The sequence below is a fragment of the Ichthyophthirius multifiliis genome (assembly GCF_000220395.1).
Source record: "Ichthyophthirius multifiliis unplaced genomic scaffold scaff_1120509250874, whole genome shotgun sequence".
In the NCBI taxonomy this organism is placed as follows: domain Eukaryota; phylum Ciliophora; class Oligohymenophorea; order Hymenostomatida; genus Ichthyophthirius; species Ichthyophthirius multifiliis.
The window spans coordinates 305-15,270 of record NW_004086416.1 but is presented as its reverse complement, the minus strand read 5'-3'; the positions used below and the strand labels follow the sequence as shown (position 1 = coordinate 15,270).

At 17.5% G+C, this 14,966-nt stretch overlaps 5 protein-coding genes across 5 annotated transcripts, besides 26 other annotated features; 1 reads left to right on the top strand and 4 right to left on the bottom strand. All coding sequences in view use genetic code 6, as the record gives it.

The window, feature by feature from the left end:
• Positions 1-233: 233 nt before the first annotated feature.
• IMG5_105470 (transmembrane protein, putative) lies at positions 234-3,178 on the bottom strand (the record flags this gene model as incomplete). The annotated part of the gene is made up of 5 exons (XM_004035073.1): positions 234-955; positions 1,123-1,670; positions 1,738-1,970; positions 2,050-2,923; positions 3,024-3,178. The coding sequence occupies 5 exons, from the start codon at positions 3,176-3,178 to the stop codon at positions 234-236; spliced, it is 2,532 nt and encodes an 843-aa protein (XP_004035121.1).
• Positions 517-565: a microsatellite.
• Positions 1,972-2,041: a microsatellite.
• Positions 1,985-2,041: a microsatellite.
• Positions 2,597-2,653: a microsatellite.
• Positions 3,049-3,118: a microsatellite.
• Positions 3,179-3,314: 136 nt separating the features above from the next.
• Positions 3,315-5,652, bottom strand: IMG5_105460 (hypothetical protein; the record flags this gene model as incomplete). The annotated part of the gene is made up of 3 exons (XM_004035072.1): positions 3,315-3,791; positions 3,971-4,871; positions 4,931-5,652. 3 exons carry the CDS (start codon positions 5,650-5,652, stop codon positions 3,315-3,317), a joined length of 2,100 nt encoding a protein of 699 aa, XP_004035120.1.
• Positions 3,798-3,871: a microsatellite.
• Positions 5,040-5,087: a microsatellite.
• Positions 5,517-5,557: a microsatellite.
• A 222-nt stretch (positions 5,653-5,874) lies between the features above and the next one.
• Positions 5,875-5,927: a microsatellite.
• A 1,834-nt stretch (positions 5,928-7,761) lies between these two features.
• IMG5_105450 (hypothetical protein) lies at positions 7,762-8,815 on the bottom strand (the record flags this gene model as incomplete). Its single annotated transcript, XM_004035071.1, has 6 exons — positions 7,762-7,820; positions 7,943-8,079; positions 8,120-8,197; positions 8,238-8,265; positions 8,483-8,609; positions 8,786-8,815. 6 exons carry the CDS (start codon positions 8,813-8,815, stop codon positions 7,762-7,764), a joined length of 459 nt encoding a protein of 152 aa, XP_004035119.1.
• Positions 7,828-7,910: a microsatellite.
• Positions 8,333-8,390: a microsatellite.
• Positions 8,352-8,397: a microsatellite.
• Positions 8,678-8,764: a microsatellite.
• Positions 8,816-8,890: 75 nt separating the features above from the next.
• Positions 8,891-8,932: a microsatellite.
• Positions 8,933-9,232: 300 nt separating this feature from the next.
• Positions 9,233-9,330: a microsatellite.
• Positions 9,241-9,314: a microsatellite.
• Positions 9,256-9,330: a microsatellite.
• Positions 9,331-10,000: 670 nt separating this feature from the next.
• Positions 10,001-10,053: a microsatellite.
• Positions 10,040-10,095: a microsatellite.
• Positions 10,096-11,000, top strand: IMG5_105440 (scramblase family protein, putative; the record flags this gene model as incomplete). The annotated part of the gene is made up of 1 exon (XM_004035070.1): positions 10,096-11,000. A coding segment is annotated over one exon (786 nt), but the record flags the coding sequence as incomplete, so codon positions are not given.
• Positions 11,001-11,445: 445 nt separating this feature from the next.
• Positions 11,446-11,515: a microsatellite.
• A 7-nt stretch (positions 11,516-11,522) lies between these two features.
• Positions 11,523-11,562: a microsatellite.
• Positions 11,563-12,086: 524 nt separating this feature from the next.
• On the bottom strand, positions 12,087-14,299 carry IMG5_105430 (RNA-dependent rna polymerase, putative; the record flags this gene model as incomplete). Its single annotated transcript, XM_004035069.1, has 4 exons — positions 13,804-14,299; positions 12,981-13,695; positions 12,858-12,930; positions 12,087-12,730 (listed from the first exon to the last, which is right to left on the bottom strand). Exons 1-4 carry the CDS (start codon positions 14,148-14,150, stop codon positions 12,087-12,089), a joined length of 1,779 nt encoding a protein of 592 aa, XP_004035117.1. The 5' UTR covers positions 14,151-14,299.
• Positions 12,732-12,826: a microsatellite.
• Positions 12,747-12,828: a microsatellite.
• Positions 12,755-12,815: a microsatellite.
• Positions 13,738-13,798: a microsatellite.
• Positions 14,300-14,376: 77 nt separating the features above from the next.
• Positions 14,377-14,436: a microsatellite.
• Positions 14,437-14,966: the final 530 nt, after the last annotated feature.

Sequence of the window (14,966 nt, the reverse complement as noted above, 5' to 3'; positions counted from 1 at the left end):
ATAATATTTATTATATATATATTTTATTTATTTTAATTAATTTCTTTTATATTATAAATATATGATATATTATTTTATTCATAATTTTTACAATATAATTTATAAAATTATTATATATTATAAAAATTTTAATTATTGATTAATTTTATATTTAAATATAAATACAAAATTAATTATTAAATATAAAATTTAAAAAAATAATATTGTACAATAAAAATTACTATTATTTTATTTCATTTTATTGTTTTTCCTTAAAACAATTTAAGAATTAATTATATAATTTATTTATTTTATTTATCTCTATCTATTAGTAATTTTGCTAATTATTATTTACTGATTTTTTATTAACCTTATAAAATTTATTCAATATATTTTTCGAGTTAATCTTTTTAAAATATATTCTAAAATGCACTTTAATAAAATATTTTATTTATTTAATATTTATATATTGACATTTCTTCATCTTCATCTAAAAAATCCATAAAAAGTAAAATTTTTTATTATTAATAACCATCCTTTTAATATATATATATATATTTATATATATTATTTTTTTTATATATATTTACTTGCATAAATTTACATAAAGTTAGAAAATCATTAAAACTGCAATTATTTCCAAAACGTTTAAAAGATAAAAATGCTATTCTATTTAAAAAAATTTTATCTTCTAAATCTAATTAACTATAATGTATTGTATTATAGAAAGATCTATTCATTTCAAATGTCATGATTATAGGATTTTCATCACTATTTTGTATATTAAGAATTTTTTTTAAATTAATCTATTAGCTTTAAATGTTTATTCCGTTATTTTTTATGTATTCTTCATAGAAAAGATAATATATCTGCGTTAAATTTTTAAAATATAAACTTTTTTCAAATGTAGGAATACTAAAGTCTTCCATTTTTTTCCATTCATTTATTAATAATATGGCATTATTATTAGGTTTTACTTATTAGTTATTATTCTAAGTTAAAAAAAAAATATATAAATTTATAAATATATACATATTTTATAATTTTAAAATATTTTTTTAATATATTTTACAGTTATAATAGTTGAATAGTTGGTCTTAGTTGAAATTTATTTTTAGTAGTTATCTGTTAGTTTATATTTACCTATATCTTTAATTTGATTTTCTCCTTCTTGTTAATAAATATAAATTTTATGTTAATTTCCTTTAATTCCTTAATGGAAAATATCAAAACAATTTTAGCAAAAGCTCAACTAGCATTTTAAACAATAAAAATTTGCCAATATTTTATTACAATCAGAACATTAAACTAAGGGAATTATAGAAAATTATAAAATTTATTATAATTTATTTATTAAAAGCTGCCTTTCTATACTTACATAAGATTTTTTTAAAATTTATATTAGTTAAAGATAATAATCCGGTTTTAAATTTTATTTATTTATATATTAATTTTATATTTAAGAAGAAGAATCATATTATTAAACAGAAATGTCTTTTTCAAAAGGCATGAGATTAAATTTGCTATATTTTTTGTAGTATTTAATTTTTTATTTTAATTAATGTTCTTCTATTTATACTTTTTTTTCTTTCTAGATTTATCTCTCATGTATTTTTTATATATTAATTTTTACTTTTTCTATATCATTTAAAATATCTTAATATTCTTAATTTTATATACTAGCATCATTTCTATGTATTTATTATTTAATATATAAAAATATATAAAATATTATTATTATTTTATAATGAAAATAACTTTTTTTTTTCAGATATAATATAATTTAATTTTTTTTCCTCTGAAAGAATCCACTAAGGCTTATCCTTTATTAAATATTAAAAAGTCATTTTTAATACAAAAATAATTCCTCCAGCACCAAAGTAACACCATGATTTATATTATTATAATTATATAGTATCTAATTCAGTATTTTTGAATACAATATCTATTAATTATTTATCTTTTAAATATAATAAACCTATATTAGAAAACTAAAAATATTTAAATATATATAAATATATATAAATATATATATATATATATATATATATATATATATATAATTAATACTATTGATAAAAAAAATAAAGCTTCCCATATATAAATCCAATCATTTATTCCTACACATCTTTCGCAGGAAGGTCTTTTAATTATATCTAAAAAAACAATAATTTTATTCCTAATTTCTAAAGTATTCATTAATAAAGCTATCATAGGTCCTATAGGGAATGCTGCTGCGAATAATGTAATATAACCTAGATCAATAAAACTATCTGCATATTAATTTATAGTTCCAAAAAAATCACTTCTAATAGAATTTAATTCAACTGAATCAGCATCTATTTTATTAACAATTAATAGAGGCGGATTATTATTTTTCTAATCTTCATCTTTTTATAAATATAATATAGTTCTTGAATATGTCTTCATTTTTTTTCCTGTATGTCTTTCCCAGTATTACTCTATAGAATCTTATTAAAAAATTTAATTTGTGAGCATTTATTATTATTTAATAGTTTCTTCTTACATATTTCTAAAATATTTTCTTTCTCTATATTTAAGAATATATTTAGGAAACCAAAATGATAAAATCATATAATTTATCTTTATAAATAAAATATATATATAATGATAAATAAATATATATATATATATATATATATATATATATATAATTACTTATTTTATTAACATTATAGGCAATAACATATAAAATATATCTGAAAATGTGTTATTAATTTCAATAAATGATACATAAAATAAAGAAAAATAGCTGTTAACAAATTTAAATACAACTAATTTATATATAAGAGATCTTTCGTACTATTCCTCATATTTATGATTTTCTTATTTTACAAAAAAAAAGCTATTATAGTATAAACCATATTCAATATCTATATACCTACTCCTTAAAGAATACCTGCCACTATATTATTATAAAAACCTTAATAATTCTTTTTAAATTATTAAACCCCTATAAATATTAACACAATACAACTTGTTAAAATAATCAATACTGGAATACTAACTAAAAAAATAATTACCTTTTTGTATAAATATAGTATTAAAATATATATATATATATATATAATATATATATATATATATATATATATATATTTATATATATATATAATATTTTACAGTTCTAGCTCTATCTTAATGTTTAGTTAATTCGCCTGAAGTATGCGAAATGCATTCATCCCCAATAAAATCCGATCGTATTTTTTTCATTAAAGAATTTGGATTGTTCATTTCATCTAGTGTACCCCATCTGTAGTTTATTTCTGAAGTTTTTCTCTTCCAATACTCGATTATGAAAGTTCCCCAAATCATCACGAAGAATACCCAAAATGGAATAAATATATGGTCAAATTAATTTATTATAAGGCCATAAATTTATACTCCTAAACCTGGAATTGCTAAAAAAACCAAAAAGCATGTTGTAAAACTTTTCCAACCAAAAAAAAAGCGATTTTTTCACCAAAATATTACCTTAATAATGTCACAGAATTAAAGTTTTAGCCTTTTCCTTCTAATAAATAATCATCCATTTAGTTTAAAGGCTATGGAAAATACCATTTAGTATTTTCGATCCATTTATCTTTTATTTTAGCCATTCCACCGTATTTATGCATCTTATAATAACAATAAACTAACTTTTAATTTTTTAAATCTTATAAATTTATTATCTTCTATAAAGATTATTCAATAATTTCTTATCTTTATTTAGAACGAAAAGGTTCAAATTTATGCTTTTAATCAATATTATACACTTCATAATCGTATGAATCTATTTTTTTCATTAACATCTAAAAATATATATATATATATAAATATATATATATATATATTTATATAATATATATATATATATATATATATATATATAAATTCAATAAGTATTTTTTTATGATTTATTTTTAATTTATACTAATAAATTTATATATATATATTTTTATAAAATATTATTTATATATTTTTTTTTTACTTTATTTTCTTAACAAGCTTTTCTTAATTTATCTTATTCCATACATAACATTACATATAATTTATTTGGATAAAGAGATTCCATTAGGTATACTTAAAAATCTGAATTTTTTAAAAGATTTATTTAGAAATTTATTCTATTAATTAATGCTTCTTGTTAATTAGGATTTTCGCTCGTATTTTAAGCTTCTGTGTTAAAAACAATTACATAATCCGGAACATAAATCTAATTTCCAAAATTATATAATTAAGAATTTAATATATTAGATGTTTCACCTATTTTTGTTGCTTTTATCTTCTAAAATGCCTTATTTAAATTATATTCCATTGTTTGAAATCTTTTATTATTTCTGTTTTCAATTTCTATTAACTTTTTTTCGTATTCAATATCTATTTCATTAAATTATATAAGTTCTCGTGCCTACCATCCTTCTTTATTCTCTTTCTCTATAAAAGCTCCATTTGTTAATAAAAGTTCTACAGCTTTCATATTTCCATTTATAAATGATAAATGCAAAGGGGTATTACCGTATAAATCTTATCTAAAAAATAAAAAATAAAAAAAAAATATATATATATTATTTTTTTACAAATTTAAAAAATCTTAAATACTATTGAACTAGGGAGAATTCATTAATTATTCCCATTTATCAAATTATCTAATTTCATCAAGAAATTATTTTTTATAAAATTTTTATTCTTATTTAAATAAAAATAATACATCATTATTTTAATAAGAAAATTTTCTTTTTTATTAATTTGCATATTAGAAATTTTTCGTTTTTTTTATTTTTAATTAATTCATTAATAAAGATATAAAATAATCTAAAATCTCAATATTTTAATTATCTAAATGACCTACAACAGTTGCATGTAAACTATTCATTTACTAATTATTTTACCTATTAATATAATATGTTCTAATATATATAATCATTCTATATATATATATACATATTACATTTTAACTACTATAAAACTTCTTGAAAAACTACAAGCTTTTTTTATTAAATTTAATTCTAATTTAAAAAAAGCCGACCAAAAAATAATTCTATATTTTAAAATTGGAGATAATAAATATTTTCTTTAATTTTATAATAAATAATCTTCTTAATTTTCTAAAAAGCAATCTGATAAAGGGAACTCTAAATCTAAAAGATTATTTTTTTAGCTTTATATATAACCTTCTACTTTTTATATTTTCTATATAACTTCCTTAGTGATAATCTCGACTACCTTACTACTATTTTGGACTGAAAGAGCCGCTAAATCAATCGGAAATTGTCCTATCCAATCAGGAAAACATGAGAAAGCTCCGTTTTCAATTAATAATTATACTGAAAGAGGATCTCCGTAATATGCACACCAATGTAAGGCTGACCAAAGTGTTCTTTTATTCCTTTAATTTACTTTTGCACCATGTTATATTAGAATTTATATACATAAATGTCTTTCTGTTAATGAATTAGAATAATTATATAGACACGTCATTAATAAAGGCGTATTTTGAAACCTATCTTATTCATTAATATAGGAGTTGAGTGAAATTTATTTATTATTAATTAATTTTATTTATGTATTTCTTAATATTTCTTAGAAATCATCAAGAAGTTTATTAATTAATTTATGATTCTATTTTATGCATGCTCTATGTAGTATATTACGGTTTTAATTATTAGTCATTAAATAATCAGATAATAATAAGTTGTTTTATTAAGTTTTTAAATCATCTTTATCTTTAAGATTTTTAGCAAAATTAGACTTTTATAGTATTTTTGATAAATTTTAAATATCTTTTTATTAATTTTAATGAGCATTTGATTCACTTATAGTATCTATATTTTTATTCATATATATACAAGTTGCTTTATTTTATATATTTGAAAATTAAATTTAAAAAAAATAATATATATATATATATATATATATATATATATATATATATATATATAAATATAAATAAAAATAAAAAAATGAGTAATATTTGTTTTATATGTAATAATAATAAAATTTAAAAATAAATATAATGTAGTTATTGTTTTAATATTTATCATTAATAATGTTATTAATATAATATTTAAAGTGATTTTTTATGTATTTAATGTCGTTTATTAATAAATGAGCCAAATATTTATGAAATTTAGTATATAAAAGGTCCTTTTTTTATAAAAAATAAACAGTTTAAATTTTAAAAGGAAATTTTGTTTTCAGCTAAAAATAAAGATGAAAAAATCGCTTTTTTTTTAACCAAAGTTTAATATGTTTTTTCAAAGGACAAAAATTCAGTTTTTTTATGGCCTTCAAATTAAATTCCTATTAGTTTAAATGGAAAATTACTCTAATTTTAAATAGATAAAATTCTTGCTTTTCCAAAGGAAAATTTGCTCAAAAACAACAATAAATTAATTATATATATGCAAGAAAATAATCAATTTAATATTTCTGATATAGTCTATGGACTTATTTAAGTTAAAGAAAGGCATTTTGATGATATTATAGAATAAATAGTCCTTTAGCAGCCCATAAGTTACCGATTTTTTGAAGAAAAATACTAGAATTTATCTTAAGAAATGCATATATTAGTGTCTTTACTTGATTAAATTAGTAACACATAGATTATTTGGCCATGTAGGGGTAATTAATGTGAACATATTTAGCCTTTTTGTATGTATTCTTATTTAAAAATGAATGTTTTAGGTGGAAATGCTGGAAAAAATAGATGGAAATGTGTAGTTTGTGGGAAAAGTGTATATTTTAAAGATTTAATAATTGATAAGTTTTTTTATTGGAAATTTTTTAGGGGTAAAAAAGATGACGAAAATTTAAAAAAATAAATATTTTTTAATGAGTTTTTAGAGGTGAAAATTTCGGGGTAAAAAAAGGAATTCTTAATTGAAAAAAATAAGGAAATTCAGTATAAATTATAAGGGAATTTTAAAGTTTTTTAATTGAAAATTTTTAAAGAAATTTCAATGATTAAATAAGCTTAAAGTAGTAATTTTTTAGCAATTTAAGAGTTAGATTTTAATATTTTTATAATTTCAGAAAAAGATCTAGCCTGGGATATGTAAGATTTCGATGTTTTGGAAAAGGTTAATGAAGATTTTGAAAAAAAAAATTATTTTTAGTTTAAAAAAATATAAGATTTAGTTAAAAATAATATGAGCTTTTTGACTAAAATATTAATTTTTAATAGTTTAAAAGGATTTAAATTTTTTTAGAAGGAAAAAAATCTTTAATTTTTTTAAATTTTATGTTTTTAGTACGGAAATTTTTTAGGAAAGGATAAAATAAGAGGGATTTTTTGTGGAATTTTTTTTTTTTTTTTCTGTATTTTTTTAGATTTAGAGATATTTGAAATCATTGAATTTTTTATGTTTTTTATAGAAAAAAATATAATATTAAAAAATTTAAAAAATAATTTAAAAGCTTAGTATTTTATTAAATAAGTTTCTATGACTTTTTTTTAGTGTTTTTAAATTATTTCATAAAAATAATTAATTTTAAATATTTTTATAAAGATTGCCAAAGAATTAAAAACAAAAAACTATTGTTTTTAAACATTTTTATTAAATATAATAAGTAATAATAAAATAAATAATTTTACTTGAATATAATACACATTAAATAAATTTTATAAATTAAACATACATATATATTTATTTTTTATTTAATAGACATTGTATAAATATATAATAATAATATTTTATATATAAATTTAATAAAGTTATTTATGTCAAAATTTTTTTTAATAAATATATAATTAATTTTTTTTAATTTGTATATTTATATTCATTTAACAATTCTTTTTGTTTCATAATAACCAAATTCACTTGGTATTCTATAATCACCTAATTAATATATATATATATATATATAAATATATATATATATATATATATATATATATATATATATATATATATATATATATATGATATTTTTATATTTATAATAATTCTTTTATTTATACCTGGTCCTGGGTTTTAAAGTGATCCTTAAGGTAATGGTAATCTTTTTGAACGCGGAAAAAATCTACAACCATTAGAAATGTATTTAGAAACTATATATTTTCCATCATTAGCTATAGATTAAGGTATAGGATATTATCTTTATATATTAATTATATTAATTTTATATAAATAATTACCCTGGTCCGGGATATTAATCTTTTTTATTATGTTAAAATCTTTTCGAAGATAGAGGATTAAATTACATAGAACTTGAACTTATTTTTTATAAAAATATAAAAATATTTTTATTTATACCTTTTATATTTAGATATAAAGTATTTTCCTGTTTTATTTATTTAATTTAAATTTAAATAGGACTTTAATTGAAAATATATAAATTCGTTTATAAAATATGTATATATAATTATGTATATAAATACATATATATATACATAGTTATATATATATTATATACTCCTGGTCCAGGCGATTTTGTGCTTGTAAAATTAATGTCTTTAAAAATAAATGTATTAATAATTATTAAAAGAAATTATTTGTACCAGGACAAACTGTTTTTTTTCCAATTGAATATGATTTTTAACTTAAACCATTTCCAACTTTATATGTACCAGGACCTGGACTAAATAAATTCAGTCCACCTAATGGACCAAGATGTTTAGCCATTTTCTAATTAATTTATATAATATAAATATAAATAATAAAATTAAATGAATATTTAGATATTATATAAAAGAATATTATATATATATTTATATAGATATATATATATATATATATATATATATATATATATATATATATATTTATATATATATCTATATTTAATTTATTTACTTATCTACTTGTACCAAAGGTCCAACCTTATTTTTCATTTTCTTAAATAGTATTGTTTTACTAATTATATGCATTTGGCGCCGGAGTTCTTGTAGATTGTTTTGTAAAATCAACTATATTATTTATTTATTATTTCTATTTACTTTTTATTATTTTTACATTTTTATCCATATCCTATTGATGGAGCTCTTTATACTTTCATTGAAGGTAATTCATAAAAAGCTTATGTTGAACTTTGTTTTTTATATCTTATTTTTTTCGATTTTTGATTTTTTTTACTGTAGATGATTTTAAGATCGAAATCGACGGTCTTTTGGAAAAGAATACATTTATTTTGATTATGAAAAATTTAATGGTGAATTGCATATTTATTATGGAGTTGAAATTATTACTGACATATGTATTGTAACTTTTTACTTATATATATTTTTTTTATTTATATGAAATAATTTTTATTAAATATTTTTTTTTATATATATATATTTTATTTCATAATTTAAAATTTTATTTTAATTTTATATTTTTTTATATAATTTAATTAATTTTAATTTAAAATAATTATATTTTATGCAAAATTATTTAATAAATCATGTAAATATGTATTTAAAATTAATTAATTAAAAAATAATTTGTTAAGTTTTTAAATAATTAATTTAAAGGTAAATAAAATATATTTGTTAATAATACAAAAGAAATAATATTTTAATTTAATTTTTATTTAAATAATATAATTAATAATAATTTATATATAGAAAAATATAAAAATTTGCTTTAATTTAATAATTTATAAAAAATTATTAAATTATTGTAATATAATTAAATAGTCTATATAATTCAAATAATATTTTTAAGCTTTAATTATAATATAAAATTACAATTATAAATATAGTTTAAAAATAAATATTTTATTAAAAATATTAAATAAATATTTTTTTATATAAATTTAATTTAAATTAATTTATTATATAAATATATATAGACTATTTATTTTTTTCTTTATATATTATTAATCAATTTAAAAATTATTTATTTTATATTTTTAAAGAAAATTTGAATAAAATTATAATATTAAAAATAAAAATATAATAGAAGTTATATTTTTATTATATTATTTTTATTTTCTCTTTAACATTTTCGATAAAAATAAAAAACTTCTAAATATATAAATAAAATAAATTATTATCATTTAGTATTATTAAAAGAAAAAAGTAAATTTTTATACTTATATATGCAAAAAAAAAATTAAATAAATAAAAAAAAAAAAATATTATATAAATTTATATATATATATTATTTTTTTAAATATTATATATTTTTTAATAATAAAAAATAAAAAAAATTCTAAATGAATACCTATGAAAACTAACATTTTGTGGCCGACTCAAATTTAAAATGTTTAGCAGATGCTAAACAAGTATTACTAATTTAAAAAACTGATTGGGCCGAATGTATTTGTCCTATATGTGATTTACCAAACGAATACGACATTTTCTTAACTGACGAAACATACACTTAGACCTTAACCCAAATTGGTACGATAGTTGAAAAATCAAATATATGTTGTAGTATATGTTGTAGATAATTCCGTTAATTTGAATCTAGAACAATGATCGGAGGAACGGAAGTTGCTTAAACTGAAAGACCTTATAAGATTCCATCTCCTTGTTTAGCTAATTTTGGACCTTGTAAATAATAGATCGAAGTGAAAAAAAACGGCTAAAATCTCGGTGGTTCGGAATGGCCTTGTTGGTGTAATACACTTTGTTGTTTTAGAGGTTTCTGTAGTTGCTAAGAATTAGATGTTACTGATTCTGTGGGTAATGTAGCCTATAGGATATCGTCAAAATGCTTATAATGTGGATATTTGTTGCCTGTTTGCTTCTGTTTTTAATCATGTGCTAGAAGGCATTATCCTATTAAAAATACTAATGGGTAGGTTGTGGGAGAAATCACTAATATTTGTAACGGAGTTTGCTTAGAATTATGTACTAAAGCTGATAAATTTGCAGTTAGATTTCCTGCAGAATGTACTACTGAGTAGAAATTAATTATATTGTAAACTGCTATGTTTATTGATTATTTGTAATATGAATCTTTTTGCTGATTTGCTTTTTTTATTTATTTTCATATGATATATTATACAATATTATTTTTAGTTTCTTTTTATTTTATATAGAAAAATATATTTTTATTAGAATATATAAGACATTTTATTTTTTTTCTATTTTTTGTTAAGGCTTTATATTTTTATTAAATGAAATATTGATATTTAAAAAATAAGTTTATTTATGATTATCAATTATTATTAAAATTAAAAAAAAAATGTCAAATAAGAACTTTTTTATAATATAATTTAATTTTTTATTTTATTTTTTTAATATATATAAATAAATAAATATTTTAATCTACTTTATATAAATTTCTATTTTTAAGGCTAATATATATTATATAAACTTTCATATAAAACGAGTTTGTTAATTTTAATTTATATTATATTCTAATTAATTAATAATTTATCATAAAGTTTCATTATTTTCTTATTATTTATAAATTTATTATAATTATAAATTATTTTCATAAATATTCTAATTATTATCTTTGCTTTCTTTAAAATTAATATTATTTTCTTATAAATTAAAATTTTATTACAATATTTTATTATTTTCATAATCTTCAATATTTTCTTTAAAATCTTCTTTATTTTCTTAAATATTATTTATTTTTTTATCAAAATCTTCAATAATTTCTTAATAATTATTATTATTGTCTTATTAATTATTATTATGATTAATTAAATCATATACATTGTATCTATAATTTTAATTATTTATTTATTCTTATAATTCTTATTATATTTTTGAAACTTTATCATTTTATTTTTTAGCTTAAATTAAAATATCTCCTAAAATAAACCATGGTAACCCTATAAACCTAACTTCTAGTTTAAAAAGCTTCTAAAACAACTATTTTAAACATCCCTAAAAAAAATCAAAAATCTAATATCTCCTAAAAACCTCCAAATCCATATATAAACCTATACTTTTTCATCTAAATATGATATAATATACCATAAAGACGCTCTAAATAATTTTTTTTATAGATTTTCTTCATTTCCTTCATCTTCTTATTATATGCCTTCATAAAACAAACATTTAAAAGTTCTTTTAAAAACAATTAAAGAAGCAACAATTCTTTATTAAAGCATTTCTCCACTCATTTATATTCGGCTTTCTACTTTTATTAATTTTGTGAAATTTCCTGAATAAATTTCAAATTCATTATATGCACCAAAATAATTCATAAAACAATTCAATTCATCATTATATTATAATATTATATTTAATGCCTTACGTGTATATATTTAATGCTATATATTTAATATATATTTTTTACATATTCTATTTCTTTTTTAAAATCAATTTTATTTTCATCAAAAAATTTAAACAATAAATCTTCATTAATAACTTTTTAATTTAAATTCAAAAAAACAGCCTTTTTTTAAAAAAAAGGTTTATGCTTTGAAAGTCCTTTTACTTATCTATATAAATACCCTAATACACTTTTACTCTCATATTAATTTTTATCGCTTTTTTCCATATAATCAGGAAATTATTTAGACTATAGATTCAAAGGAACATATGGAGATACCCCAGTTTTGGCATAATCTACTGCTTAAGCATGTAATTTAGCTAATTATATACATCTAAAATCAAGAGCAAAAAAAGAACTTTAATCTGCTATTGCCAGATGAGAGTTATCTATTTTACCTAGGTTCTCACAATTAATAAAATCTATGAAAAAATCTAACATTTATTAATCATTAATTTAATTTTATAAGTTTTGTTAAATATTTTTATTATTTTCTTAATCATAATCAAATGGAATGACTTCTTTATTAGGTATTAAACGTTCATCCCAACATATAAAATATTAATCACCATCTAAATCAGATCCTATATATAAAAATAAATATATTTATATATATATTTATAAATATTTATATATAAATATAAATATATATAAATATTTATATATATATTTATATATATTTTTTGCATATATTATATATTTATTTTATACCTGCTATTTATGCTGCAATTGGAATTTTTCCTTTTTTTGGAAAAATTAATACATTTTTATATTCTTTAAGAAACTTTTTGATAAACATATAATAAATATTTATATATTTTTTTATATTTATACATTATATTTTTTATCATTTTTAGTTGAAACAGCATTTAAAATTCTAATATCACCTGGATGTAGACATGGATTTTTTACAACAATTACTTTTCCTTCTATTTCTTAGAAAAGTTCTCCATCCTTACTATAATTTGCGTAAACTTAATTTTCTTCAAGTAGATTAAATTCATCTAATATTCCTAAAAGTCTTGCACTTTTTTCTACATAAATATTACATTTTTTTTTGAGAATATAATATCCTCTATATTTTAAACTATTTAATACTCCGTCTATAAATGGATCTTTTTTTCTATATAATTGTTCATCATACATCTTTTTTAAAAGGACAGTAATTCTATCAAGTTTTTCAATATTTTTTTCAACTAAATTCTCCTCAAAATCGACATTAAAAAGATTATAAAAATTCGCATCTTTAAATCCTTCTTTTTCTAACATTTAAAGAAATTCATTTTACAAATCTCTAAAAATTTTGTCCTATATACCCAAACTTTTCAATAGTATAATAACTTATCTATTTAAATAACCATTCCTATATTTATTCATATCTAAAATATCTATATATAATTTATCTCCTTCATTTAAAACATCGAATTTCTTCATACTATTCCTTAATATTATAGTATTTTTTTCTATAAACTTCATTTACATTAAAACTCCTTTAGAACCAAGTAAATCTAACTTAAAAGCATGAGGTTGAATTTAAATTAAATTTCTCCTATATATATATATAAAAAAATATATATAAATTAAAAACACGTATATATATATATATATATATATATATATATATATATATATATATATATATATATATATATTTTACGCATATTTATTTGACTAAATCTTCTGAAATTAAACCAATTCCATCTGTAAAAGCTTTTCCTTTTTCACTAAAAATATCTTCTTAATATTAAATATTAGGTTTTTCTTTAAAATAAAATGGTGTAGATGCACTAAAACATTAACCTATTCTTGACGCTTTTAAAGCTGCACATTTTATTTCTTAAAAATTGCCTATTCTTTCAATTATTAATTTTTTTGGTACTCTTTCGTCTAAAAACCAACAAGAATTAGTTCTTATTTATGAAGAACTCCACCCGAAATTGATAAAAGTCCGATCTAATATATTTACTTTCTCCAATTTAACTCTAAAATACATTTAAGTGACATATTTCATATCATTTATAGCTTCTAAAGAATCATCTTGGAATGAAACTCTTATAAAATAGTCTTATTTTTCATAATACATACGTATAACACGATTTGTTAATTCATATTCTTTTAAATTATATATTAGACCACTAGGAGTTATTATTATTCTTCTTACTTTTCCTAATTTTTTATCATTTTCATATATTTCATATTCTTTTTAAATTTAAACCTATAAAAAAATTAAATATATAGTATATATATATATATATATATATATAAATATATTTTTATTTGTATATATATAGATACTTATTTTTCAATAATTTCATTAGTTATATTTTCAAATTTTTCAAGAATTCTATCTTTTGATTAATAAATTTCTTTTTTATAAAAATATTCGAGAGTTTATTCTATAATAAAGTCAGAAAAGCCTCTAATATTTTATAAATTTTGAATTTTTTCTATTAAATTTTTTAAATCTTATATATCTATTTTATTATGAGAAAAAAGTACCATTAGATTATATTTAACTGAAAAAGATATATTTAAATTATTTAAAAACAAATCAAATTTATATGGAAATTAATAATTAAAACCATCAATTTCATAAATAAATTCCTTTGTAATATTTTCAAAAATCTTTAGGTTTTTATGTAATTCTTATTCGAATATCTAGAAATCTTAATTAGGTTTAAAGTTTATTGATATTATGCAATTATTTACGAAATTAAGCCTCTCAAATTCATCAGATAGCCAAAAAGATACAAAATTAATAATACGGTTCCATTTAGATTTTTTATGTTGGCAATGATCAAATTCTTCATCTGGTTGAAT